The following is a 24,795-nucleotide window of genomic DNA, read 5'->3' as shown; positions in this document are numbered from 1 at the left end:
AGCTTTGGGGAGGGGTCCCACTCCCTTGGATCCCAGCCCCTTGGTTCCAGCCTTGGCTATTCCAGTTCCCAGGGCTCCTTGTCTTGGGGGGGTGTGGGGTGTGTGTCACACCTCCTGGGGGTCCCAGGCCCTGGGGTACCCAGCCTTGGGGTTGTCAGACCCCATGGGTGCCAGTCCCTTGGGTGTCAGTCCTTGGGGGTCCCAGGCCCTAAGTGCCCTATTCCCTGGGGGTCCCAGCCCCTTGAATCCCAGTCCGAGGGTCTCAGCACTTGCAGGTCCCATCCCAGGGGCTCAGGTGGGTGCCTGGGGTGGGGTGGGGGGGTGTCATCCCTGTCCCCAGGGCCAGCCCAGCTCTGTCCCACGTCACTCACCGGCGCGTCCACCTCGATGACGTAGCCCCGGTCCACGCAGTTCACCTTGTAGTGCTTCACCTGCACCGAGCTGCCGTGGGGGGCTGCGTCAGCGGGGGCTGCCACCCCTCGTGGGGGGACACCCCTCGCATAGGGACCCCACACCCCATGGGGACCCTCACCCTGGGGGGGCACCCCTTACATGGGGACCTGGGCCGTGATGCCACCCATGCCCGTCTCCCACCCAAGCCCCCCGCTCACCCGTTCACCTCCTGGCGCGTGGTGACGGAGACCCCCGGCCGTGCCCCCCCAGGGGTGCAGCACCACGTTCCCCCCCATCCGCGCTCCGCTCCAGCAGCCGCTCGGCCTCCGGGTGAGTCACCTCAAAAAAGCAGCTGGGCACCCTGGGGACAGCCCTGTCCTGTCACCCCCCCCAGCCACATCAAGCCACCCCCAGTTGTGCCACCCAAGCCATGCTGGTTCCCCAGTGAGGATGGAGACCCCCCCCCCCCGCGCCTCCCAGCTCTCCACCTGCCGGGACAGATGGACAGACGGATGGACGGACATGAGGGTGGCCTGTCCCCTGCACCCTCTGCGTCCCCATACCCTGTCCCTTGTGCCCCCCCCCCAAAGGCTCCGCATCCCCCTAAACCTGCCCCCTGCATCCCATAACCCGGTCCTTCTGCTTCTGAATCCCCCGTACCCCCAAATCCAGCCCCCAGTGCCCCCCAGTCCCCCCACTCCCCAAATCCCATCCCTCCAAATCCAGCCCCCAGTGCTCCCCAGTCCCCCCACTCCCCAAATCCTGTCCCCTCTGTCCCCCCAAATCCAGCCCCTAGTGCTCCCCAGTCCCCCCACTCTTCAAATCCTGTCCCCTCTGTCCCCCCAAATCCAGCCCCCAGCACCCTCATGTCCCCCCACTCCCCAAATCCTGTCCCCTCAAATCCAGCCCCCAGTCCCCCCAGTCCCCAAATCCTGTCCCCTCTGTCCCCCCAAATCCAGCCCCCCAGTCCTGCCTGTTGTGCCCCCCCCCGTCCCCAGCCCCCTCTGTCCCCCAACACGCCATCAAGGACACTGGGGCCCCCCCAGACCCCCTCTCTGCCCTGCCTGGTGCCCTCTACGTCCCTCATCTACCCTCTGCCCCCAGCCCCCCCCCCCCCCAGGTACCCCCAATGCCCCCCCAGGTGCCCTCAGTGCCCCCCCCCTCCCCGTGGGGTGCCCCTCACCTTCATTGTCACCTCCTGTCCCCTCAGCCTGAGGACGAGCCCCCCACCCTCGGCCCACATGGTCACCAGCTCACCCAGGTCCAGCATCTCCAGGGGCTGGGGGCACCCGAGCGTGGGCCCCCCCCCCATTGGCCGCCACCACGGACACGAGTGCGCCAGGTCTCAGCCCTGGGTGGGTCCCAGCCTGGGGTGCCCCCCCACCCAAGTGTCACCCAAAAGTCCCAGGGGTCCCACCCTGGGGGAGCCCACCCTGAGGGGGATCCTGGCCCAGGTGTGTCTCTGGGGTCCCAATCGTGGGGTCCCAGTCTGGGGGTCCCACCCTGGGGGAACCCACCCAGTCCCACCCAAAGGTTTCATGTCCTGGGGGTCCCACCCTGGGTGGGGGGTGTCCTGGCCCAGGCGTGTCTCTGGGGTCCCAATCGTGGGGTCCCACCCTGGGGGTCCCAGTCTGGGGGTCCCAGTCTGGGGGAACCCACCCAGTCCCACCCAAAGGTTTCATGTCCTGGGGGTCCCACCCTGGGTGGGGGGTGTCCTGGTCCAGGTGTGTCTCTGGGGTCCCAGTTTGGAGGGGGGTCCTAATCCCAGGGTCCCACCCTGGGGGGTCCCCAGACATGGGGGTCCCATCCGGGGGTGCCCACCCAGTGGGTGTCTCCAGCTTCGGGGGGGGTCCCACGGGGGTGGGGGGGTGTCCCAAACTGGGGGAAATCTCAAGGGTCCCAGCCCGGACAGCCCACCCGGGGGTCCCGGTCCCGGGGGGGGGGGGTCCTACCCGGAGGCCCCCGTACCTCGCAGTCCCGGGGTCCCCCGTAGAAGCCGAGCGTGAGCCCCCGCATCCCGGCCCAGACCCTCCGGGAGCGGGACGGGACTCGGCTCCGCCACCGGGAACCGGCCGCGGGCGGCGGGGGCGACTGGGGAGGGGGTCGGTCCCCGGGGGTGTCGGTGGGTACCGGGGCTTGGTCCCACCCGGTCCCGCGGCCCCCGTTTCTCCACGAAGCCCTCGTAGCTGTGCCGGGACCGGGACCGGGACCGGGATCGGTCCCGCCGGACCGGGCCGGACTACGGCCACCGGGCAGCGCCGCCCCGGGGCGGGACGGGACGGGACGGGACGGGGGGGGGTCAGGGCCCCGGTGTGGGTCTCCGTCCCCGTGCCCCCCCCCCCGGTGCCGGTGTGCGTTCCGCCCCCCCCCCCCCCGCCCACACACCCACCCCCCGGGGGAGGGGGGGGGCGGAGCGCGCGGGGCCGCCCCCATCACGTGGCGCCGCCGCGCGCACCGGGGGAGGCGGGGAGCGGCGGGGAGCGGCGGGAGCGGAGCGATGGCAGGTACGCCGGCGGGCGCGCGCCGCTCGCACGCGCGCCCCGGCCGCGGACACGCACGCCCCGGCTTGGGGGGCACGCGCCCACGCGCGATTCCCTCCTCCCTCCCCCCTCCCCCGCCCCCGCCCAGCTCGCGCGCGCGCACACACACTGGGGGGGGGGGGAGCGCGCACCCACGCGCGCGCACCCACGCATGCACCTGCGCGCACACACCCCCCCCCCCGTGCCCGCACGTGTGTACCTGCGCATGCTCACGCACACGCAAGTGCACGGACACGCGGGACCCTCGGTGCACGCCTGCAACGCGGGCGGGCAACCCCGCCGTGGGGACAGCCCGGGTCACGCGTGGGGCCGTGCTCGTTCTCCCCCCCCCCTTCCAGCACCCCTCTGGGTTCGGACCAGGCTCTAGGAACCTGCTGGGCCAGGACAGCCGTGTCCCCTCGTCCCCGTGTCCCCTCGTCCCCGTGTCCCCCAGCCGTGTCCCCATGTCCCCTCATTCCCGTGTCCCCCCATCCCCGTGTCCCCTCATCCCTGTGTCCCCCAGCCGTGTCCCCATGTCCCCTCATTCCCGTGTCCCCTCATCCCCGTGTCCCCGTGTCCCCTCGTCCCTGTGTCCCCCAGCCGTGTCCCCATGTCCCCTCATTCCCGTGTCCCCCCGTCCCCGTGTCCCCGTGTCCCCTCGTCCCTGTGTCCCCCAGCCGTGTCCCCATGTCCCCTCATTCCCGTGTCCCCTCGTCCCCATGTCCCCTCGTCCCTGTGTCCCCCAGCTGTGTCCCCATGTCCCCTCATTCCCGTGTCCCCTCGTCCCCGTGTCCCCTCGTCCCCGTGTCCCCCAGCCGTGTCCCCATGTCCCCTCATTCCCGTGTCCCCTCGTCCCCATGTCCCCTCGTCCCTGTGTCCCCCAGCCGTGTCCCCATGTCCCCTCATTCCCATGTCCCCCCGTCCCCGTGTCCCCGTGTCCCCTCGTCCCTGTGTCCCCATATCCCCTCGTTCCCATGTCCCCGTGTCCCCTCATCCCCGTGTCCCCCAACCGTGTCCCCTCATCCCCGTGTCCCCCAGCCACGTTCTCTTGTCTCCACATCCCTGTGTCCCCATGTCCTCTCGTCCCCGTGTCCCCATGTCCCCGTGTCCCCTACTCTGTCATCATGTCCCTGTCTCCTCACACCCCCGCATCTCCCCCCCAAGTGTCCCCCATCCCCCTGTCCCCGAGTCCTCCTGTCCCTCCGTCCGTCCCCCTCCGTGTCCTCGTGTCCCCTCTTCCTGTGTCCCTGCGTGTCCCCATGCCCACGTCTTCCTGTCCCCATGTCCCTGTGCATCCCTGTCCCAGTATCCCCATCCACAAGGGTCGGGACGGGGACGGGGACGGACACCCACGGGTGCTGCGGACCCCACGTGGCGTATCCCATCCCGCAGCGCTGGCGGCCGCCTCCCCCGGCGGGGACGAGTGCCTGGAGGAGGACGAGGACGAGCTGGAGCCGGGACTGGACGAAGCGGAGGCCGAGCCGGAGACCGGGAGCGGGACGAAGGCGGCGGGGGGCACCCGGGGGGCCGTGCTCACCCGCCGCGGCATCACCCTCCGCGTCCTTCTCCGCGACGGGCTCCTCGAGCCGGCCCGCGGCGTCCTCTCCATCTACTACCTGGTGAGCCCGGCCGGCGCGGGGACGCGGGACGAGGACAAGGGACGGGGATGGGGGGGACTGGGGGGGACCGACCACTGGGTACCTCCCCGGCTCACCCCTTAACTCCTCAGGGCAAAAAATTCGTGGGGGACCTGGGGGCGGACGGGACCATCACCTGGCAGGAGACGGGACAGGTCTTCAACTCGCCCAGCGCCTGGGCCACCCACTGCAAGCGCCTGGTGAACCCCGCCAAGAAGTCGGGGTGCGGGTGGGCGTCCGTCCGCTACAAGGGCCAGAAGCTGGACCAGTACAAAGCCGCTTGGCTGCGCAAGCACCAGCCCAACGCGCCGCCGCCCGCCGAGGAGGTGGGTCGGGACGCCCCCCCCCCCACCCAACCCCAACCCCAAATCTGGGTCCCCGCAGCGTGGGTGGCGGGATGGGTGCCAGCCTTGTGCTGCCCGCAGAGCTTGGCCAGCGAGGGTGAGGAGGAGGAGATGCCTGAGGATGAAGAAGAGGAGGCGACGAGGGAGGGTCGGGCGCCCGTGCCGGAGCCGACGGCTACCAAAAAACCAGAGGAGAGGAGCAAGAAGCAGCAGTGCAAGAACCCGGCAGAGCCGGCGGGGACGGGTAAGGTGGCACTGGGAGGGGGGTCCCGAGGGACCCTGGAGAACCCGGCAGCGGTGACGGGGGCGTTGTGCTTCGCAGATCACGGCCCCCCCGGGAAAAGGCTGGAGAGCAAACCCCGGGTGCCTGTTCGCTACTGCACCCTGGGCACCCGCGACTCGGCCAGGTAGGGTATAACGGGACCTGGGTCCCATGGGTGCCACCGGCGGCCCCATGGGTGCCGGAGGGGCCGGGGGCGGTCGTGGCAGCGGGGCTGCGGTTTTTCCAGGAACCCCCAGACCCTGGTGGAGGTGACGTCCTTCGCCGCCATCAACAAGTTCCAGCCCTTCAACGTGGCCATTTCCAGCAACGTCCTCCTGCTCCTGGTGTGTCCCCTCCCCGGGGGGGGGGGGCACACACAGGTTGGGACATTTCTGATGGCTCTGGGGACAGCCACGGGGGGGGGGGTGTGTCCCCGGTGTCGTTTTGGGGCCGAACGGTTGATTTTAACTTTTTCCTTTAGGATTTCCACAGCCACCTGACGCGGAGCGAAGTGGTGGGCTACCTGGGTGGGCGGTGGGACACCAATACACAGTGTAGGTCGCAGGGTGGCGCTGGTGGGGGGGAGGGTGGTGGGCAGACACCCACTCACCCACCCGTGTGTATGTCCCCCCCCCCCAGTGCTGACGGTGCTGCGAGCCTTCCCATGCCGGACCCGCCTGGGTGATGCCGAGGCCGCCGGTGCCGTGGAAGAGGAGGTAAACCACCCCCAGGGATGGGGTAGGGGGGTCCTGGGGGTCCCGAAGGACCCGGACCCACGGTGTCTGCCTGTCCCAGATCTGCCAGAGCTTGTTCTTGCGGGGGCTGTCGCTGGTGGGTTGGTACCACAGCCACCCCTTCGGCCCCGCGCTGCCCTCCCTGCACGACATCGATGCGCAGATGGATTATCAGCTCAAGCTGCAGGGTAGCGGCAACGGCTTCCAGCCCTGCCTGGCCCTCATCTGCGGTAAGCACCCGCTCCCCGCGGTCCCGGGGGTGCAGGGGGGCTGCTGTCATCCCCCCCGCGTGTCATCCCCGTTTCTCCCCTCCCCACCCAGGACCCTACTATCACGGTAACCCCGGCGTGGAGTCCAAAATTGCGCCCTTCTGGGTGATGCCGCCACCGGAGGTAAGTGGTCACCGGCCTCGTGGGGGGGGTTATTTGGGATGGGGGTGGCCCCAGTGCTGTGGAGTGACCCCCCCCGCCGTGCTCCCCCATCCTCCAGCAACGGCCCAACGACTACGGCATCCCCATGGACGTGGAGGTGGCCTACATCCAGGACGGCTTCCTCACCAACGATGTCCTGCAGGAGATGGTGAGCGTGGGGTGGGGGCCCCAAAAACCCCGTCCACCCCGGCAAGGACGACTCCCCGACCCCACCGGGGGCTGGCTGGGCCTCTGCCACCCGTCCTCGTCCCGCCGTCGGTCCCGGTGACGGTGACAATCTCTTCTCCATCCCCACCGTGCTGTTGAGGACTCGGTGCCGCAGGGGTGGGGGGCCACGTGCCTGACCCCGGGGCAGCCCCGGTGCCTGCAGCCCCTCTCTCCCCCCACCCCAGACGCTGCTGGTGGAGTTTTATAAGGGAGCCCCCGACCTGGTGAAGTTTCAGGAGCTGTGGAGCCAGGATCAGACGTACCTGGACAAGCTGAAGGTGAGGAGGGGGCTTCCTCCGCTAAGCTGGGTGGGGAGGGGGGCATTAGCCAGGGCATCAGCTCCCACCACCTCACCGTTTTAATTAACTGGGCTGCGTCCCCGTCTCAGGGCTCCCTGGCCTCCCGCACCCCCAAAGACCAGAGCTTCACCCACATCCTGGAGCAGATCTACAGCCTCCTCAAGCTCAGCAGCTGAGGGGCCGGGAGCCCCTCCTTCGACTCAGACCAGGTGCCTTCCCAGCAGCCAGGGCTCGGCTCAGCAGCCCCCCCCAAGCCCAAGGGGGCTCATCCAGACCCGGCGCGGGGCAGCGCTGCGCGGACACCGCATCGCCCGCTGCTCCAGGGAGCTCATCCGAGGGGTCCCGGGACCCCGCCGGGCTCCTGCCCTGCTCCGGAGTGGCCGCCCGGGTGTCCCGTGGTTGTGCCGGCCCCGGGGCAGCGGTGGAGGGGAGGGTGGTGGTGGTGGTGGGAGTCTCGGCTGTAAGTTGTTTGTGGAAGTGGTAGTTGATTAAAGAGCAGTTCCTGAGAGGCGGCCAGCGTTCGGCTCCGCTGGCTCGGGGACGTCTTGCCGGCGCTGCGGTGAGGGACGGTGCCGGTGGCCTCGTGGGCTGCAGTCACCATCCTGCTGCCTGGATTTGGGGGCTGAACCGGGGGGCCGTTCATCCGGGGCTGCTCCTCCATCCCGCCGTGGCCCCCCCCCGGAGCCCAGTCTCGCACTCACAGAGGACGCAGGTGTTAGAAAGAAGAAAACATTTAATACTTTCATTCAGAGATACAAGTCGAGATTTGTGGGTCGTCTTTTTTTCCCCTAAAAACCAGGAGAAACCATTACAAAAAAAAGGTCTAGCAAGTTGTCCCAGCTGACAAAACGCATTTCAATCCACCTGAGCGGGAACCAGCGTTCCCGAGACGTGACCCCGGTCCCCACCAGGCAGGGGACAGAGGCGAGGGCCCCGAGGACACCGGTCCCTTGGGCTCCCTGCGCTGCTGGGAGCGAAGGGGAACTGCCCCGTGCTACCAGCATCTGGGACCGGGGTCACCGGTCAGCCCGCTCGGAGCACGGCGCAGCAGGGGATCGGACATACATCGACATGCACGGTTAAAATCATTAAAACGGGGCTGTGTAACTGTAACAGGAGCCGGGAGCAGCAGGGACAGGGATGTGCTGCAGTACGGGCCCGGTGCAGAGCTGGGGCTCAGCCCCCCCCCGCCAGGCAGGGACAGTGCTAGCCGAGGAGGAGAAATGCCGGAGCCTGACCAAGGCTGAGGATGGGAGAGGGGGAAAGAGACCACTTTTCTAGCAAGGAAAACCACGGAGTCAAGTGAGAGATGGTGCGAGCGCTGCCGGGCCCCATCCTGACCCCCATGATAAGGAACACGCGGGGAGGTTCGGGGCTAAGGAGCGGTAGAAGCGGTGCTGAGATGTTACGATACCTTTTCCCACCAAACCCGGTGGCAGAGGGGCACGTTGCCCCCCTCCCCCCCACCCCCCAAAAGAGGGTCACTGTGGGAGAGAGGTGGGGGGCGCAGGAAAGGCACGTGAGGATCAGCCGAGCTCCAACCCCGCAGCCGCGAGCCCCGGTCCTGCGGCACGGGGTGCCGACAGCTCCCCGGGGACAGTAAGTGCAGAACCTTCGAGGGAGAGGAGCCTGCTCTGCCCCACGGTGGGTAGACCCCGGGCTGTAGCCCAATTCTTCGCCCCCCCCAAATTATCCCCCAGCTCTGATGGACTCGGTAGAGTTTGTAGTAGGAAAAGCCCAAGGTCCAGAAGCAACCTGGTTTAAAATACTTAAAATCAAGGGCAGAAGGGAGCAGCCACCCTTTTTGGAGTCGAGCTCTGCGGGGAGACGGCAGAGGGGTAACAGCAGGCAGGGGACATCCCTGCTCTGTCCCTCCGGGGTGGGGAGGGAGGGCACAGAGCCCCAGGCAGGGCTCAGCACCTGCGCCGCGGGGCTGGCTTAGTGTTTGATGGGTGTCGTAGTGTTGTTGCTGTGCCGTGGCATCCCTCCCCTGAGCCCCCGGGAGCAGGGAGAGCCGTGGTTCTGCATCGGTGTTGGGCTGTAGGGAGGCTGGGCACCCGCAGGGAGACGGGTAGTGTTCAAGGGGGTGGGAGGCGAAGGGGTTGCCCCTCGGTGAGGCTGGGGGCTGCTTTGCCCCCCGCCCCCAGGCCATGTGTCTCCCCGTGCTGATGCTCAGCGCGAAAGGATGCATCCCGGCTCTCCCACCTGGCTCATCCAGATGCTTGACCCAAAGGAAAGATAAAAACTGGACAGGGAGAGGCCTGCGACAATCGTACAGCCGGGGGGGACCTGGCAGGGCGCGCAAAGTACCGAAGTTCAAGCACCAGGAAAAAAAAAAAAAAAAAAAAAATCAAAATAACCAAATTCACGGGGGGGTGGGGGGGTCGTTTGACCCTTCTGGCTTGTTCCCTGGTGGCAATCTCACCCCGAGGTGACGCAGAGATAACACGGCCCCGCCGCCGGAGAGGGCCAGTGTCAGGATGGAGGTGGAATGGAGGCTCGGCCCCGGACGAGCGGAGGGGGGACGGGAGCGATGCCGTTTCACTGAGGTAGCGGAACCAGCACTTCCACGTAGTTGAGGGGGAAGAAGCCCGACTGGCCGTTGATCATGCCCTCGTACCAGTTTTCGTCGATCTGGTTGGTCAGGGTGATGATGTCGCCTTCCTTGAAGCCCAGCTCGCCATCGTTTTCGGGTTCGAAGTCGTAGAGAGCCTTGCAGCAGGGCTGGTCCAGGGGGGCTGCGGGGAGAGGAAGGGGGAGAGAGGTGAGCCGGCCCCCCTGCACACCCCTTCCTTGAGTCCCCGGCTCTGCCGATGCCGGGGATTCCTGGCACTTGTGCTGGCGGATGCCGGATCCAGACACCGCGTGGGATCGTTGGGTCTGCCAGAGCTGGGGCTTGCACAACTGGTTTCACAACCCGGCCCGGGAGAAGCTGGCCCTTCACTTTGCCCCCACAATGGTAAAGCATTAACTCAGTTTAAACTCCTCGCTGGCTTTTAGCTCACTGGTTCCTCTGCTTTCTTGCTGCAACCACATCCTTCGTGAGCTTCTCCCAAAGCAGACTTCCACCTCCAGCAACCCGTGCTGCCTGTTCCTGCCTGGACTTCCCCTGCTCTAAGCTAAACTCCAACCTAAACTAGATTAGAAAAGCCACATTATTCCTCCAGAGACGAGAGAAGCTGTCATGCAGTTCATCAGTTAGTCAACAACGGGGTTAGACATCAGTACGTGGTGGCGGAGGACCCCAGGGGTCCCTTTAGAGGGGTCACCCCAAGCCTGAGGGCAATGGAAGGGAGAAGACTGCGACTGCCTCCCTGGGCACAGGGCTTCAAATCAATTAGCAGCTTGGTGTTGCATGTGAGGCCCCCCACCAAAAACGGGGAGAAAACCAAAGTCTCTTTCCCACATATTAGCGCCATGATTTAATGCAAAGGGGATTTTTTGTAGCAGGGAAAGCTGCTGCTTGCTCTGTCTATGCACTAATGTTTTGGGATGGGCAGGCACTCAGCTTTGCAGCTGTAGGGATCCCACTGAAAAGGGACTGAGCTGATACAGGCCACCAGAGTCTGCAGGGCCCCCGATTCCCTCCCTCTGTGCTAGAGCTCTTCCAACCCGGGCAGGGGGGAATGGCACGAATGGCAGCCAGCACATCTGGTCTGCTGAACATCTGCAGCAAGAAAGGACCCAGCGTCAGAAGAGAACTCGGACAACACCAAAAGCGGCAGCCAAGCAGGTTCATGGTTTGGAGACAACTTCCCAAAATACCAGGCTGGTCCCACCACCACAGCACTTCCCCTACACCAGGCTCCTCGAGTCCTCCTGCCCCCTTGCTGCACCACCACGAGCTTTGCCCACCACGATGGCTCTGAGCCACAGACCCAGCCTGGCCTCGAGACCCCAATGGGATGCCAATGGGACCCCAAAGAGACGCCTTTGGGTCCCTTCAGCAGGAACGCTGACCTGCAGACCCCATGGTCACAACCCATTTGAGGCTCCTCGCTGCCCAGCTGGGATCACAAAACCCGCTCAGCGTGCTGAGGCTCTACCTGCTCCCTCCAGCCTTCAGCAGTGGGATACGGGGAGGGCAGCATGAGCAGGAGTGGGAGAGATCCAGGCTGGGTGCTTGTAACGAGAACAGGTTAGTCCTCGAGATGTCTGATACCTCATGGAAAAGCATCTGATCCCTGTGGCCTCATGCAGGGCCTGCGTGATGATAGCTGCTACGACTCCTCCGGGTGAGCAAAGGCCTCAGCTTTGGGGTGGTAAATACCATTATAGCGCGGCTGTTTTAATTTGGGGCTTAGCTCGAGGCTTAGCTCAGCTTAGCTTAGCTGTTCTGCTGGCCAGGCTCAGCATGGAGGTATTAGCGGCTCCAAGCAGCAGCGTCACAGAAGGAGGAGCGAGGAGGGATGGGGAGAGATGGTCACACATCATGCAGTGCGGAGGGAGGAAACTCACGGATACTCCTGACGGAGGCCCGGGACGGCTTGTCGGATCGGAAAGAGGAGGAAGCTGCTTCCAAACAAAAAGAGACATGCTTAAAAACAACGTGAACTGGAAAGAGGGCAAGGCAGGGCCCAAAGGGAGGATCTGTTAGGAGAAACAGGGTGGCCCACATGCTGTGTTAGAAACCCGCCTGCCTCGCTGGGACCAGGGAGGGACGAATGCAGCATGATGGAAGACGGGGAGGGAGCAAGAGATGCTTCATTTTTCCTGTCTGCCACTGCTGGCACTGACCGGGTACTACAGGCGAGTGGCCCGGGGCTGGAGACCCCACTGGGGTGTCCCCAAAGCCAATATAATGAAGGCTGCTGGGCCCCAAGAGAAAACAGCTCGAGTCTAGAGGCATTTCTGACATTTTTCAGAGCCACCAGCTCGCGCAGGCACATCCAGCACACCAGAAACATCATTTCCAGGCAGAGTAGTTCCCCTCCATCCCCAGGAGGCTGCTCCAGAAGCACCTGTGTACGTACACACATGGGACAACTTTACCTGAGACTTTGGGGGTAGGATTACAAGAGAAGCCCCCATTAGATTGGTCAGTGTCTCCAAAGTCGTATGTCTCCCTGGGTTTGGGCTTGTATTCCCGCTTGGGTCGCGAGGAAGCCTCCCTCATTCTGAAAGAAGAAATGTGGATCAATTGAAATATGAAACAGAATACAATGCGATCAACATGTTTATTCTCCTCGGTGGCTATGCAGGGGAAAAAACCTGTTTGTAGACAAGAATCTGCACAACCCTCTGTGCTGGGGCATTTTGAAGATGGATCTTGCCCAGGGTTTGGGACCTGGCCCTTAGAGAGGGCCACACGCCCCAGGCTTTGCTGCGGAGGTGTCCGAGGCAATTCAGGCCAGCAGAGGACACTCGTGCTGCAGTCTGAAAACTCACACTTAGCAGGATCCTCCCAGCTCTTCTTAATTCAAACCAGACACAGGATCCACTCAGCAGTTTCTTCTACGAGGACAGAACAGCAGGGCAGCATCGCCAAATCGCCCCAAGAAGCAGAGAGGCTGCCCTGGCTCTGTCCAAGCCACCTTGTGCCAGGCTGAGGAAGGCACATCCCCGGCTCCGCAGGGAAGCCCCGGATGCAACGAAACTACTTCTCCTTCCTTGGCCAGGGTTTGGGGAGATGCTTGCTCAGGTGAGGCAGAGCAGCAGGAAAAATGACTGTGCGAGTCACGGCAGTCATGTGAACCAGCTCGCTCAGTATTTCAACAGCACCTCTGTGTTTCTTGGCACTTCGGCAGCAGCTGCGGAGGTCAGGCACTTGAGGAGGGGCAGGGAAAGCAGCAAGACCAGGCAGCTCCACGGCTCTCCCTGCTCCTGTGTGCCAGACATCCATCTGCCTTTCACCAATTCACGTGGCTCAAAACCGCCGAGCGCATGCGGCAGTGCCACATCTGCGGCAGGGTCTACCAGGAGACTGCCGTGTAGACAGAAGCGAGAGTAGGGCTTGCTGGAAAACAAGGGTTCTGGCAGAGGGCTCAGAGATGCCTGCCTTTAAGGAGGTGATGTAGGTGCTCTTCCACTGGCCTGCGGCCACCATGTCGTCCCCACCACGTTGCATTCACCTTCTGGTCTTCAGAGCAACAAGGAGCCCTTGTCACGGACCTTTCTGGGCCACAACCATGTCCGGGTACCCTCCTTAACCACAACGGACGCTAATGGCACAAAGACTCTAGGCTAGGCAGCAGCTCCAGGTGACACAGGATGACAGGCACATCCAGCTCGTGACACTTGAGCCGTCTGCTCCAACATCACGACACAACTTTTGACTCGATCCTGGGTCTGGCCAAAAGGCACTTCTTGGGGGACACTCCCATGCTCAATGCCCACAGTGCAAGGAGCTGGGAGCCCTGGCATGAAGGGGATTTCACCCTTCTGCTCCACCCCTGCCAAATTCAACTCCAGCCTCCCTGGGAGCTGCACACCCCAATTCAGGCAGCACTCAGCCCAGCAGAGACCAGCTGCCCACGGCGCAAGCACAGAGGCTTCGTTTCAGATGTCAGACTGTGCCTGTCCTTGAAAGCAGGTTGTGCAGCCGGCATCGCTCCCTCCAACCTGGAGGAAGTTTGGATTGAAGCTCTAGTATTTGCAAGAAGCGGCTTTCATGCCAGGAGATAGATTTAGAGGGATGGTCAGGTATTTACAGACAAGTATCACAGGGAGAGCTTGCAGCTGTGAAAATTGAGAGTGCCTACAGCACCCTGAGACTCACCTGCGTTTGAGTTTTTCCGCAAGCTCGTCCAGGATCTGCACTGCCTGCCTGTGGTAGTCCAGCTGGGCGTCCACCAAGGCTGAGAGCTGGCTCACCTGCTCGATCTGCGAGAATCACACCAAGGTGGGATGAATCGTTCTTCCCAGCTGACAAGAGACTCCTCCATTGTGTATAGGGGCTGAGACCATACTGGGGAACATGTACGAAGGGCAGCCTCCCCAGGGAGATGAGGAGAAGGTTTGGGATTTCAGACACTAGAGGTCAGGCACTGGCTGAGACTCAGCAGGACAGAAGACGCCTCCTACCACTCTCTGGGCTTCGCTAGCTGTTCAAATCCTTCCCAAGTAAGCTGCATTACCTGCCCAAACTCACTCCCACCAGCACACTGACTGAGAAGAGACCTGTTTTGGTACAAGCCACAGCCTCTCCTCTGGCCAAGAGCGGGATCAGGAAGAGGGGCTACAGAAAGAATAACACGCCTGCCAACCCACATGCTGGGCACTCAGATCTGGGTATTGAGAGAGCAAAACCACACTTGCAAAAATGAGAGTAGAAATCAGTGTCTGACTTCTGTGTCCCTCGAGAGATCCCACCCTCACGTACACAGAAACACGCAACCCACCCAGCAGCTTTCAGCCCCGGGGCGGAGGAGCCGGCGCTTCCCCCAGGCACTCACGTCAGTTTCTAGGAGGTTGTGCATACTGGTCTCCGCTACTTCCTTGGACTCTTCAAATTTCTCCATGGCCTGTCGAAGTTCCTCATCGGGGATTTTGCCCTGTCGTTTCTTCTTGTAGTCAAAGTCCAAGCGTCTGCCTTCCAGCTTCTTGAGATGGTGCTGGGAAGAGGATGGTTATGAACAGTAAAGGAAAAGAAGGAAAAGCCAGAGACTGGGAGCAGCTAAGCTCTTGTGCTGGGAAGGCAGCTCTAGTTACAGGCCAAGTTCATTCATTTCAGAAACCTGACCTCAAAGCACATGCTTCTGTGGCTCCCACCTTTGTTCAGACTCCGGAGAGGCTCCAGGTTGTGATGGAGAGCTGCAAGGCAGGGCTGCTGTGCGGCAACAGAGGGGAGCGGACTGTCCGAGCTCAGTTTGGCAAGGATTACTGCTGTGACTATGGGGGCTTTTTACTAAGAAACAATCCTCAACAAATTGGCATGATGATGTAATTTCACCCCCTTCCAGCTGAGAGCTGGAGGAAAACACTGTTGGGAACAGCCTGGGTCTGTTCCCCATGCAAACCTTTCGGGAGGATGAAGAGCTGGCCTGCTACTTTCAGCTCCCTGGGAGCAATGGGGATCTCTGGAGATCAGGAATTGGGATGCAGGCTCTGGGCACTGCATCCCCTGACTGCTTAGGGCAGGGCAGTTTAAATTAGCTCTATGGCAGCCTGCAGAATTGGACTACAGAAAAGTACTGAAACAGTAGTTGGCAGTTATTTTAATCTAGGACACCACCATAAGCGAAAATTCACTTGAGAGAGCTGCCTTGTGAATTAGAGGTTTGGATGGATCTTATTACAAAGCCCGGCCATGCTTTGCATGGACTTGTCTCTGCGGTAGCACATGGGAGCTACCAAGCTCCATGTCTCCCCAGCGAGACACCAAAGGGCCTTCTTGAGATGCTGTGTAAGAGACCTAGAGGGAAGCTTGCTGATAGCTTGAAAGTTGTGTTACAGGATCCAGGCTACTAACAAAATAGAGTCAACAGCTGTAAAGAACACTGTGAAATTTAATGCCAGGCAGCCCAAATGTAATGCGGCTGATTGCTCACAGCACAAAGAACCAAATTTAGCAAGCCCAGAACCCATGTTGGGACGTACTCCCATGGCAGCTTCCATAAAACACTGTAAAGGAAGAACCATTCAAACCTGCATCCAGCTTCATGAGCTGCGCAGTAGCAGCAGCGGTGCTGAGCAGGGAGGAAATACTAGTGAATCTGGAGAGACAAAGCACGCGTGGTGCAGGGCAACAGACCCGATACTTATGCGAGTCCTTGGTTCTCACCACAACAGAGCAAGCAGTTACATGCACTAATAGCCAGAAGAGGCCAGGAATGAAAGAGGTGAGGAGGAGAGAAAAACATCAAGGTGTTTACCTGGATCTCTTTCAGGTCTTTGTCACACAGGTTCTGGAGGGGATCAATAAAATTTTGTTTGACTTCAATATCCAGCGAGTCCTTCACTTCAGCCAACCGCTTCATAGATTCACCAGCATCAAGAAGCGCATCGCCTTCGAGTGAGAAAAGGAAGGGAAGAGAAAGGGAGAAGGGAGAAGGGGCCAGCCAGTTAAACAGAGCCGAAGTCTGTGGCGGCTGCATGCAGAGCCATTCTGCCAAGACACTGAGCGTGTGCAAGCTCCATCCTCCATCCAACACCCCCACATTTCTATCTGGAGCAAATCTCCAAGCCTGGCATGGAGCGAGCGGTGCCCAGCGTGAGAGCAGGCAATTGCCTCTTGGTACTGACTCCACACAAGACACTTCACTAACATGCTTCACTTTTTTCCTCTGAAAACCAGGAACAATCTCTACCAACTACACAGAGGAAGGAAAAGGTAAAAATACTTTTTAAAGCACTATTTTTAAGCTCCCTGTTAGATCAGGGAGTTGCTGCGCTGTTAATTGGCCATGCAGTGCTTTAACCTCGCTCTGCTCCTTGGCCACGGCTGGCAAGAGAAGCCCGGGGCAGAGGTGCATTTGGTCTGATCCAGCCTGGCTATCCTTTTGTTCAGACAATTCTAAGCCCAGAGTGCTCTGACCAACTTTTTCAAGTTTCCCCAGATACTGGCAGCAAACCTGCAGTGCCTTTTATTCATTTTAGACACTAACCTGTACCAGGCCAACCTTATCCCTTCTCCTCCCCTCTGAATTAGAGAGCTTAAAGTTGCTTATTGAAACCTATTTAGCTTCATGCTTTTCTAAGGCTCCTGCCACAATGACAGTTAAGCCAGACAGACTTGCAGCAAAGCATATTTAGTCTTGGCTTTTTATTCCAGTGAAAACCATTTATAGATTAAATTATTCCTGTGCAGCTTTGACAAACCAACCGTTTCAGCACTACATTAGCACAGGAGAATACACAAGTGAAATAGAGGGTAAAGTGAAAACATCACTCTACTGTCCAGCTGGAAAAATAAACATACAAGAAGAGTTATTTCAATTGTGGTACTCTAGATAACCTGTCCTAGGGAGGGACGTAGTACTAACATAGCAATTTATCAAGTTAAGTGTTCCTTTAAAGAGAGGCTTCAAGGAAATCAGGTTTGGTGTGTTCTTCTAAAAGCTTCCTTCCCCCTTGCTCTCTGTAACAACTCCAGTTCCTGCAAGCCAAGAGAGATGCAGGGCTCCGAGTAGGCCAGAGACACCCTTGAGAATCCTTCGTCACTCCCACAAAGTAGCCAGAGCTTTTTAGTTTTCCTGAGGCAAGAAGGCTCCTCCCTGTGCTGGAAGCCATCAGACAGCTGTGCACTGTACCAGGTCTGTCACATGCGCAGGCTGATGTTTTAGTGGATTAAAATTGATGTCACTGAAAAGCTTCACCCCCCTCCTCCCTGCAAGTCACACGTGGTTATGAGAAATCGCCACGCAAAAATGATTTCTTGGCTACAGCCTCCCTATAGCAGAGGTCTAGCTGGAAACTGCACCATAAAACTCCCAATCTCGCTCAATCTAGTTTCCACGTCACCGTTGTTCAGCTTAGAAGCAAGGAAGCATTTTTTCCTATGTGCAAATTTATCTCAGTGTTTAGTAAGAAAGCATTAAAAGGTGGCTTTGCACATAATGCCATGGATTGGGATCCAGGACACTTGGGCTCTGCTCACCCCTTCCCTGCTGCCCTGGGTGGAAGCCTTCGAACCTCTTTTAAGACCCCCCAGTACTGTCAGGTGATGCAAAGGGTCACAAAGCCTTCTAGAATTTAGAGTAACAGCTTGGAAATTTGGCAGCAGCCTTCGCCATCTCATCTGCACGCTCCTAGGGGGATCTGGCCTGATGGGACACTCACCGAAGTTGGAGTCCTCGCCCAGCTCCTTGCCATATCGGATCATGCTCTCCCCCAGCAGCCCTTCTGACTGCGGGTAGCCGGGGTTCTTCACCTGCCCGCGGATCTTCGACATCGTGTTGAGCATGGTTAGCTTGGCTCTGGAAGCTGGCACAGAAACAGCCACAGCCGTGTTTGCAATTACTTGGACTTGCCAGCAGCTGCTGGCCACTGCCAACTTTTTTTTTGTTTAAAGCTACACCCAAAGCCAAGAAGCCCTATTGTCTTCATCTACCAGAAATATCATTTGCTACGAAAAGAGAAGTTTCTTTTCCAAGACAGCAAGCAAAAATAGTTCCCCACAGTTCACTAGTGAAGGCCAAAGGAGTTTCCCCGGCCCTCCCATAGTCCCTGGAGTGCTCTCTGAACGAGCTGGCTAGAAGCATGCAGGACAGCAGGCTCCAGAGGCAATGCCTACAAAGCCAGCCACCCCTTCCCAGCCCAGAGACGCCACTTTTTCTGGACACCCCAGGAAAAAAAGGTCCCCTTCAGGGCCTCTCTAGGTCCAAGGTGAAAGATGTGTCTGTTCTTTTACTGTTCAACAGCAACAGCAGTGCCTTACAGCCCAGAAACACAGCATGGGGAAAGAGGGGTATCAGGATCTTCACCTGAGTCGCAAAGCACCAGCGACCTGGGGCCAGACCCCGCTAGCTCAGCCAGCGAGGCCATAGGACGGCCACATGTACAACATGGCCCAGCATACCTCTGGTCAAGGGAGGCAGCGTGCCCGATCTCAAACGTGGGCTAGTACCCGTATCTCAGGGCCAAAGAAGTTCTCTCTGATGCCTCTTTGCCCCCTCTGCCTCTTTCCCTAGAAAACTGGGGGGCAGAGGGAAGGGGAGAGGAGAAGTCCAGGCACTCACCTGGGTTCGGCTGGAGGTACTCTATTGTTCTGGTCAATACTTCTGTAACTGCCTTGCTGGTCAGGTCCACTTTCTGTAGGAAAGACAAGATGACCCAGCAGCAGTGAAGATCAGCTCAGCGCTTCAGCAAGGTCACAGAGGAGTTACATAGGTGATTTTAGAGATTTCTTTTGTTCCCTACTCACCTTTTCCATTTCCTTGAAGTCATCGTCTAGCTTGGTCCCTTCAGCTCCTCCGACCTTCTCGCTGACCAGCTACAGAAAAAGAACAAGGGAGGAGGAATCAGGCACGGTACTAACTGCTTAAAGCTCCTTATACCTCATGCAGTAAGTCCCTGAGACAGAAAGGGAAGAGGGGTGGTCCAGGCAGTGTCTGCAAGAAAGGAGGTGGCAGGAACAGCCCAAATCACATCAAAAAGATGTGGCTCTGCTAACACTGCCCCACTAAAAATCCAAGCATCTCCTACCCTCCCAAAGCACAGCTCAATCAGGATATTCCTCACCTAACAGAAGCTACACAGCTTCTTAAATCACACCACGCGGCTCCAACTCCAACACTTGCTGGAAAAAGCAAGCAGCAGAATTGTCTCTCGACTCCATTTTGAGCCAAGGCTTCAGTTTTACACACGGCAAAATGCAAGTAAACAGGGAATGAACACACTCCGCTCACAGCAGCCAGCACAAGAACAGAGTCTGGAGAGAGCAGAGACCTCTCAAATCCCTAAACCATCACTCCTAGGGGAAATGCTGGAGGAGCTCAGGATCTGGGGCACGGGGGTTTGAATTCTTTGTAAGTGCAGGATAAAGAGATCTGCAGAAGTTATGGTAAAATTTTCAAATCTATTTATCAAAACGTCTCTGACGCCTGTTCTAAAACTAGTGAAAAGGCGAGATGTTTGACAAGCTGCAAAGACAGGGCTGCTTTTGGCTATTTGTGTGAAGGGCTTATCAACTTACTTCTAAATAGCACTTGGTCTAAGAAAAGACCCCTGCTCCCTAAACCTCACCATTCAACTGCCTGAGCTGAAAGATAAGAAGGGCCTTATGAAGTCCACCTAAAAGTGTCCTTCCCTGAAGTCCAAATGGAGAGGAAAATTTCCTTCCCAGCCCCATGCTGGTGTGGGAAAGCAAATGGCAGCGCCTGGGGATGCAGGACATACAGATCAGCCAAAATTAGTGATTACCTTGCCCCAGACTGGTCCAAATGGACAGCAAATTACTTATACAGACATCAAAAGTGGTCTAGGAAAGAGGCGCTGACTCCCAAGCACTTGACGCCTGCTGCAGGGCATTGCCAGGAATTTCTCCTGTTTGTAGTCAAAACTCCAGTTCTGGATGAACAATACAGGTTTGTTTACTTCAACATCAAATACTTGATTTTATCAAGTCTTTCTTCCTCTGAAACACTCCTGCTCCCATGGGGATTCAAAATGGTTTCTTACTTTCTTGAGGAAAGCGGGGGCTGGGGAGGGGGGGGGAACCTTTAGGTAATCATCCAGTTTCAAAAGCACTCAGAGACACCACACCAGCCACTCTGCCCTGTGTGCTTGCACCTTCCACGCAGCGCTCAGCCCCAAAAATGAAGTTACCAAGCAGGACATAGAGAAGAAATGCTTGTTATTACAAAGAAGAACAAGATCGTTAGCGTTTCAGCAAAATCCCATTTTCAGACCCCAAAATAGGAAGGAGAAAAAAAAAAACCCATGCATATTTGAAGATGCTCAGTACGCCAAGCACCCAGCTCTGGTGCTGAGCACAAACATTGTTGCTCAGAGCACAGCCACGGCTGATAAGCTTCTTGCATCTCGGTGGGGAGACATCAGCAATTGCTCAATGCTGCTGAGGTAGCGCAGACATTGCGGAGAAAAGGCTGGGGAGCACAGAGAGCTCTTCTAACCGACCGCTCAGCATGGAGCTGCACAGCATCAATCACTGCAGGGCCAAAACGAGGGTTCAACAAGGCTGACAAAGGAGGCAAGAGCCTCTCGGGGCCTCGCTGCACCAAGGGAAGCCTTTTTTTTCTCTTTCGGAGGAAGCACAGTTCAGCAAAGGACCCGAGATGCCAGACAAAGAGGGATTGCTGTAGTTCACCCTTGACATTTAGACACTGGGGGAAAGGAAAGGGTTGCTGCTCTCCTGGTTTGCCCAGGTCAGCTCTGGATTTCATTCTCCTGCTTAACCCTCAGATAAGGTCTTCACAGGTCCACAGGACCCAGCAAGAGCATGCCAGGATGGCCCAGCCCCGCACCCTGCCATGCGAGGACACGGAAAAGGCTCAAAGCGATATTATCAACCCAAAGCTGCCTGCAGATAGGCAACCGATCTGAGTGTGATTTCTTGTGGTTTTTTTTTTTTTGGACGCCTGCTCCGCATTTGGGGTGCCAGCACACACCCTGGCAAGCCAGCTCCGAGCTGGGGAGGCACACGTTCCTCTCTAGACACACCAAGTCTAGAAAAAAACCCCACGAAGCAGTCGCTCTGCCTGCCAGGGCAAGCTCAGCAGAGCAAAGCTCGCTCCCAGCTGCCATTGCCTGTCCCCTGCCAAAAGTCCTGCAGCCTCCACAACCAGAAAGGGGCACGGATCACTTTCACAAAGGTCGCACCTCCGGAAACCTCCTTGACTCGTTAGTACACCTGGGAAGGGTGCAATTATCCCAAGCAATTCCATTCCCACTTTTCTCTACCCACCCACCCATGATTTGCAGCCAAGAAAGCTGCAAATAACCCCTCTGGCAGGGAGCTCTGCTGTAATGAGGGGCTGCATGCCATGTCAAAGGCATTGATCACCACAGTGATTTTGGAGGCTTAACACCCTCCCAGAAAGCCCAGAGACGTGAAGGAGGTAAAAAACCTCCTCACTTGCAGACTAATTTAATCCTCCTTTTGACGTCCAAGAAATGCTACTGATGCCCTGCTGTGAAGGAATAATAAGATTGAGGTTCTCTCCCTGCTGGCTCTAATTAAACTGGGAGGCTTCATCATGGGAGGAAAGAAGGAGGGACTGTGTGCCATCCGCAGCGGATCCATCCCTATCCCCACGCTCCCAAATCTGTCAGGCAAGAAGACAAAGTAATGCAGATTCCCCCACGGCGCTAGCCAAGACACGAGCCAGGAGAAGCCCTCGCCGGCTCCTTGTTTAACCTAGAGCTTCGCGACACGACTGGGAGCCAAGTTTCCAACTGCCACATCGTGCATCTCGTCGCGCTGCCTGCAAAGAGCCTGCGAAGGCTGGCAAGTTGGCAGCTGCCTTTCTCAGGGGAGCGTTAAGTTCATCAGGAAGCTCGCCCTTTGCTTGCAGGACGGGAGAGGAAGGAAAAGCATCCACGCGCTGCCCGTAGCATCCAGCTTGGCCCAAGTGAACTGGAAGATGGTTGGTGAAATGCTGCCAGTGCACATTCCAGCACAGCTTCCTCCAGGGAGCGACTTGGGGACTTCCACAAGGATGAGGAGACGATTCTTCTGCACTTTTATTTCTTGAGCAGCCAAGAGAAGACGTGGGATACGTCTGCCTTCCCCCAGTTGGGGACCTAACCTCTTGCAAACGCTGCAGCCAAGACAGATGTGAAGCCAGCGAAGGGACTGGCAAGGCAAGACATGCAAATCGTTAACCCAATTCAGTGGCCCAAATACTCTCTTGCATGCTTATGTTGAAGGGCATCAGCTGGCTTGGCGTGAAAGATGAGAACAAGTCTACGCTCTCTGGTTTCTTTAATCTCCCAGCCCTGCCAGGATGGGACACATACTAATAGGTTAAACCTGAAGCAAGCCCTGCCGCAGCTCAGAGAGGGGAGCAGGGTGCAGTGACAGAGCAGAAGCCCTCAACTGCACTGCCACAGTAGCCGAAGCCAAATGCTTCCTAAAGCAAATATTAGCACAAGGCGATATCGTTGGGCATCACAGCCCAGCAAGATAAAAACTGCTTCAAAACGGGGCGGCTGTTTACCTGGCATCCCAACCCAACCACGCCGCAGGGTGGGGGAAGAGGGCTGAAGCAGACGGTGCACGCAAACTCCAACAGAGAAGCCAGGAATCAATCCCTCGCTTCCCATCCATGTTTAATTAAAAGGATACTGGCAGTTAAAATATGCCCTAGATAGCTCCGACCTGAGATCAGAGAGTAGGGAGGTGCATTTAATTCAAGGCTGGTGCAGCGGCTCCCACCCCAGCGAGCATCACCAGGAGCACGGCATCCAGCCTGCTTCGTCTGCAGGAGAGCTAATCCGGAGGGATGAGATACGGCCACTTCTTGCCACCGAAGGGCTGCTCACGGGGGCTTCCATCGGCTTCCTTCGCAGGGGCGTGGGAACGCGAACAATCCCGACTTCCCCTCGCTGTTCAAAACCCACCGGAGGGCTGCGCATGGTGGAAGATCTTCGGAAATGAAAGACCTATTGTTTAAACTAACTAACTACTGCAGCAGGAGGTTGGCTACGGGGAGAGGCAGGAATGGTATGTGTACACAGAGGGGGAAGAAAGGCGTAATGAAGAGGGCTTCTCTTTTACAGCTGGGAGTGGGAGAGAAACAAGAAGGCCTGCGCAGCCGCTCCCAATTTACAACACAAAATCCACGCACCCCTCCTCAAAAGCCACCATTCCTTCATCCCATCCGCTCGGCTCCAGGACAACTTGCAGCAAATAAAGAAATCTGAGTGTCCATCCCTTGCTACACTGCACTGGGCATCCTTACCCGAACCAGATGGATTGGACAGACAGGTATCAGTCTGCCCACGCCGTCACTGAAACCCAAACAGATCCCAAATGCCTGGAGAAGGACCCTGACACACCCGCTCCCACCCCAAAGCCGCATTTCCCTCGTAGCTGGCTGCAGCATCACCCCCATTAACATTCCTGCCCGGCACAAGCCCATGCCAAGCACATTTCGCCACGTGGCAGGTGTGTTTGGCCAGGATGAGCCTGTATAAATTTAGGAGCACAGAAGATCGGGAAAGGTTTTGTGAGCAGCAGATCCCCGAGAAGAGATGGGCAGTCCCAGCTCGGAGCAATGGCATGGGCTGTTCTGTACCGTGGCCTTGCTGCATCGCTCCCAGAGGTTGCTGTTGGCAGAGGTGTGAAAGATGCATAGAAAAAAAAAGAAAAAGGAGATTTTTGTGCAGCATCATCAACAAAATTCATGACAAACTGAGAGGGAAGACGCCATCAGCCAAACTTCTGCCAGCCAAGGAGCGCCTGCAAGGCACCTCGAAACCCAGAGGAGGGCAGATTTGCAGCACACCCCAACCTGAAGGTCCTCATCTGCCCAACCTGCGGATGTGGGAGCCATAAGCCGGTGTCATTTTCCGCTAACAAGCAGCTTTCCCACGGGACTTCACATACCTCATTTTGATATTCTGCTGTTTAGCCTTTAGATACTTTAAAATGGGAAATTATCCCTAACTCCCTCAGCCTCAAACAAGCAAAACACACCAAGAAAAACACAAAAACTATTTTATTTTTTTAAACTTGCTTTCTTTTTCCATAGCAAACAGTCAGCCCTATTTATAACACATCAAACATATGCCATCCTTGCATTCAAAACAGTTGCCTGCAGTAGAATGAAAACCTTATCCTTCCAGATGCTGGTATATCAAAGCCTTCCTCTTCCTCCCCACCACACTCTGCCTCTCAACAGAAATAAAAAAACCCACAGACAAGCAAACAAACAAGCAGCTTTACCCTGGCTCCCTTCATCAGGAAAGGGCAAGTCCAGTGGAAAAAGCCAGCCCACAAAACAATTAAAAAAGGTGCTGCAAATGTTTTGAACTCCACATAAAGAGGGCTTGAGTAGAACATGACAGCCTCATAGAGACATGTAGAAGCAGTAGTTAAGGAAAACCAGGGCTAACTGGGATCGCTAGTGCCCAGTTTCAGTCATGCCCAGTGGCACAGATCTGTGGGATGCTCCATAAAACCTAAATAAAGCCATCACCACTGCTCCAGCTCAGCAAGGCGTGACTCCCTGGCATTAAGTGTAATTTTCAGTCATCTTCACCAGTCGCTTTATCATCACGGTGTAAGAGGCAGCTGGGCGGTCGCAGCTCCATGGAGCCAACGTGACAATTCACTCTGTTGCTGCGTGTGTATTTAAGCTTTAAAATAGATGGGTAGTAAATGGGTTTAGTCACTCGGCTGCAGACAGTGGGGCTTGGCAATGGCAGGGCTGCAGAGCCCCAAAAAAGACTCCTCGAAACACACTCCATTTCTAACAGCGTGCCCAGGAGAGGCAGGAGCTCAGCGGTGCCAAAAAACACCTGGAAAACACCTGGAGGTCCTCCCCGAGCACCCCGCACGTCTCTGCCACCGCAGAGGCTCCTTGCAGAACCAGCTTGTACTGGGAGGTGTCTCAAGGCCGATG

General features: G+C 58.1%; 2 protein-coding genes across 5 annotated transcripts in view; one reads left to right on the top strand and one right to left on the bottom strand.

Moving 5' to 3' along the window:
• The first annotated feature begins 2,851 nt into the window (after positions 1-2,851).
• MPND (MPN domain containing) lies at positions 2,852-7,135 on the top strand. Of its 3 annotated transcripts, XM_075038077.1 has the most exons (13): positions 2,852-2,897; positions 4,305-4,531; positions 4,642-4,875; positions 4,975-5,137; positions 5,216-5,300; positions 5,403-5,499; positions 5,637-5,709; positions 5,795-5,871; positions 5,951-6,119; positions 6,211-6,281; positions 6,379-6,468; positions 6,713-6,805; positions 6,916-7,135. In XM_075038077.1, exons 1-13 carry the CDS (start codon positions 2,891-2,893, stop codon positions 7,000-7,002), a joined length of 1,473 nt encoding a protein of 490 aa, XP_074894178.1. In that variant the 5' UTR covers positions 2,852-2,890; the 3' UTR covers positions 7,003-7,135. The 3 variants fall into 3 exon arrangements, with proteins under 3 accessions (XP_074894178.1, XP_074894177.1, XP_074894175.1); XM_075038076.1 differs by having other exon boundaries at positions 4,975-5,300; XM_075038074.1 differs by having other exon boundaries at positions 4,642-5,137.
• A 406-nt stretch (positions 7,136-7,541) lies between these two features.
• The window catches only part of SH3GL1 (SH3 domain containing GRB2 like 1, endophilin A2), a 30,504-nt gene continuing 13,250 nt past the window's right edge, over positions 7,542-24,795 (bottom strand). The window contains exons 2-10 of one of the 2 annotated variants that reach the window (XM_075038078.1): positions 18,630-18,698; positions 18,445-18,517; positions 17,546-17,689; positions 15,640-15,773; positions 14,221-14,379; positions 13,545-13,648; positions 11,819-11,943; positions 11,285-11,338; positions 7,542-9,564 (exon numbers count right to left, since the gene is read on the bottom strand). In XM_075038078.1, coding sequence (XP_074894179.1) covers positions 9,368-9,564; positions 11,285-11,338; positions 11,819-11,943; positions 13,545-13,648; positions 14,221-14,379; positions 15,640-15,773; positions 17,546-17,689; positions 18,445-18,517; positions 18,630-18,698 — 1,059 coding nt within the window. In that variant the 3' untranslated portion in view covers positions 7,542-9,367. The remainder of the gene's footprint in view (positions 9,565-11,284; positions 11,339-11,818; positions 11,944-13,544; positions 13,649-14,220; positions 14,380-15,639; positions 15,774-17,545; positions 17,690-18,444; positions 18,518-18,629; positions 18,699-24,795) is intronic. The other variant, XM_075038079.1, reaches the window with a different exon arrangement.

Source organism: Buteo buteo, chromosome 10 (assembly GCF_964188355.1).
Source record: "Buteo buteo chromosome 10, bButBut1.hap1.1, whole genome shotgun sequence".
Classification (NCBI taxonomy): domain Eukaryota; kingdom Metazoa; phylum Chordata; class Aves; order Accipitriformes; family Accipitridae; genus Buteo; species Buteo buteo.
Note: the sequence above shows the minus strand (reverse complement) of the source record. Positions and strands in the feature narration are given on the sequence as shown.

Excerpts from the sequence above, each read along its gene's own strand:
- MPND (XM_075038074.1), top strand. Across the intron at positions 5,710-5,794 it reads GTGGGACACCAATACACAGT|TGCTGACGGTGCTGCGAGCC; the intron begins GTAGGTCGCAGG and ends CCCCCCCCCCAG. Across the intron at positions 6,469-6,712 it reads ACGATGTCCTGCAGGAGATG|ACGCTGCTGGTGGAGTTTTA; the intron begins GTGAGCGTGGGG and ends CCCCCACCCCAG.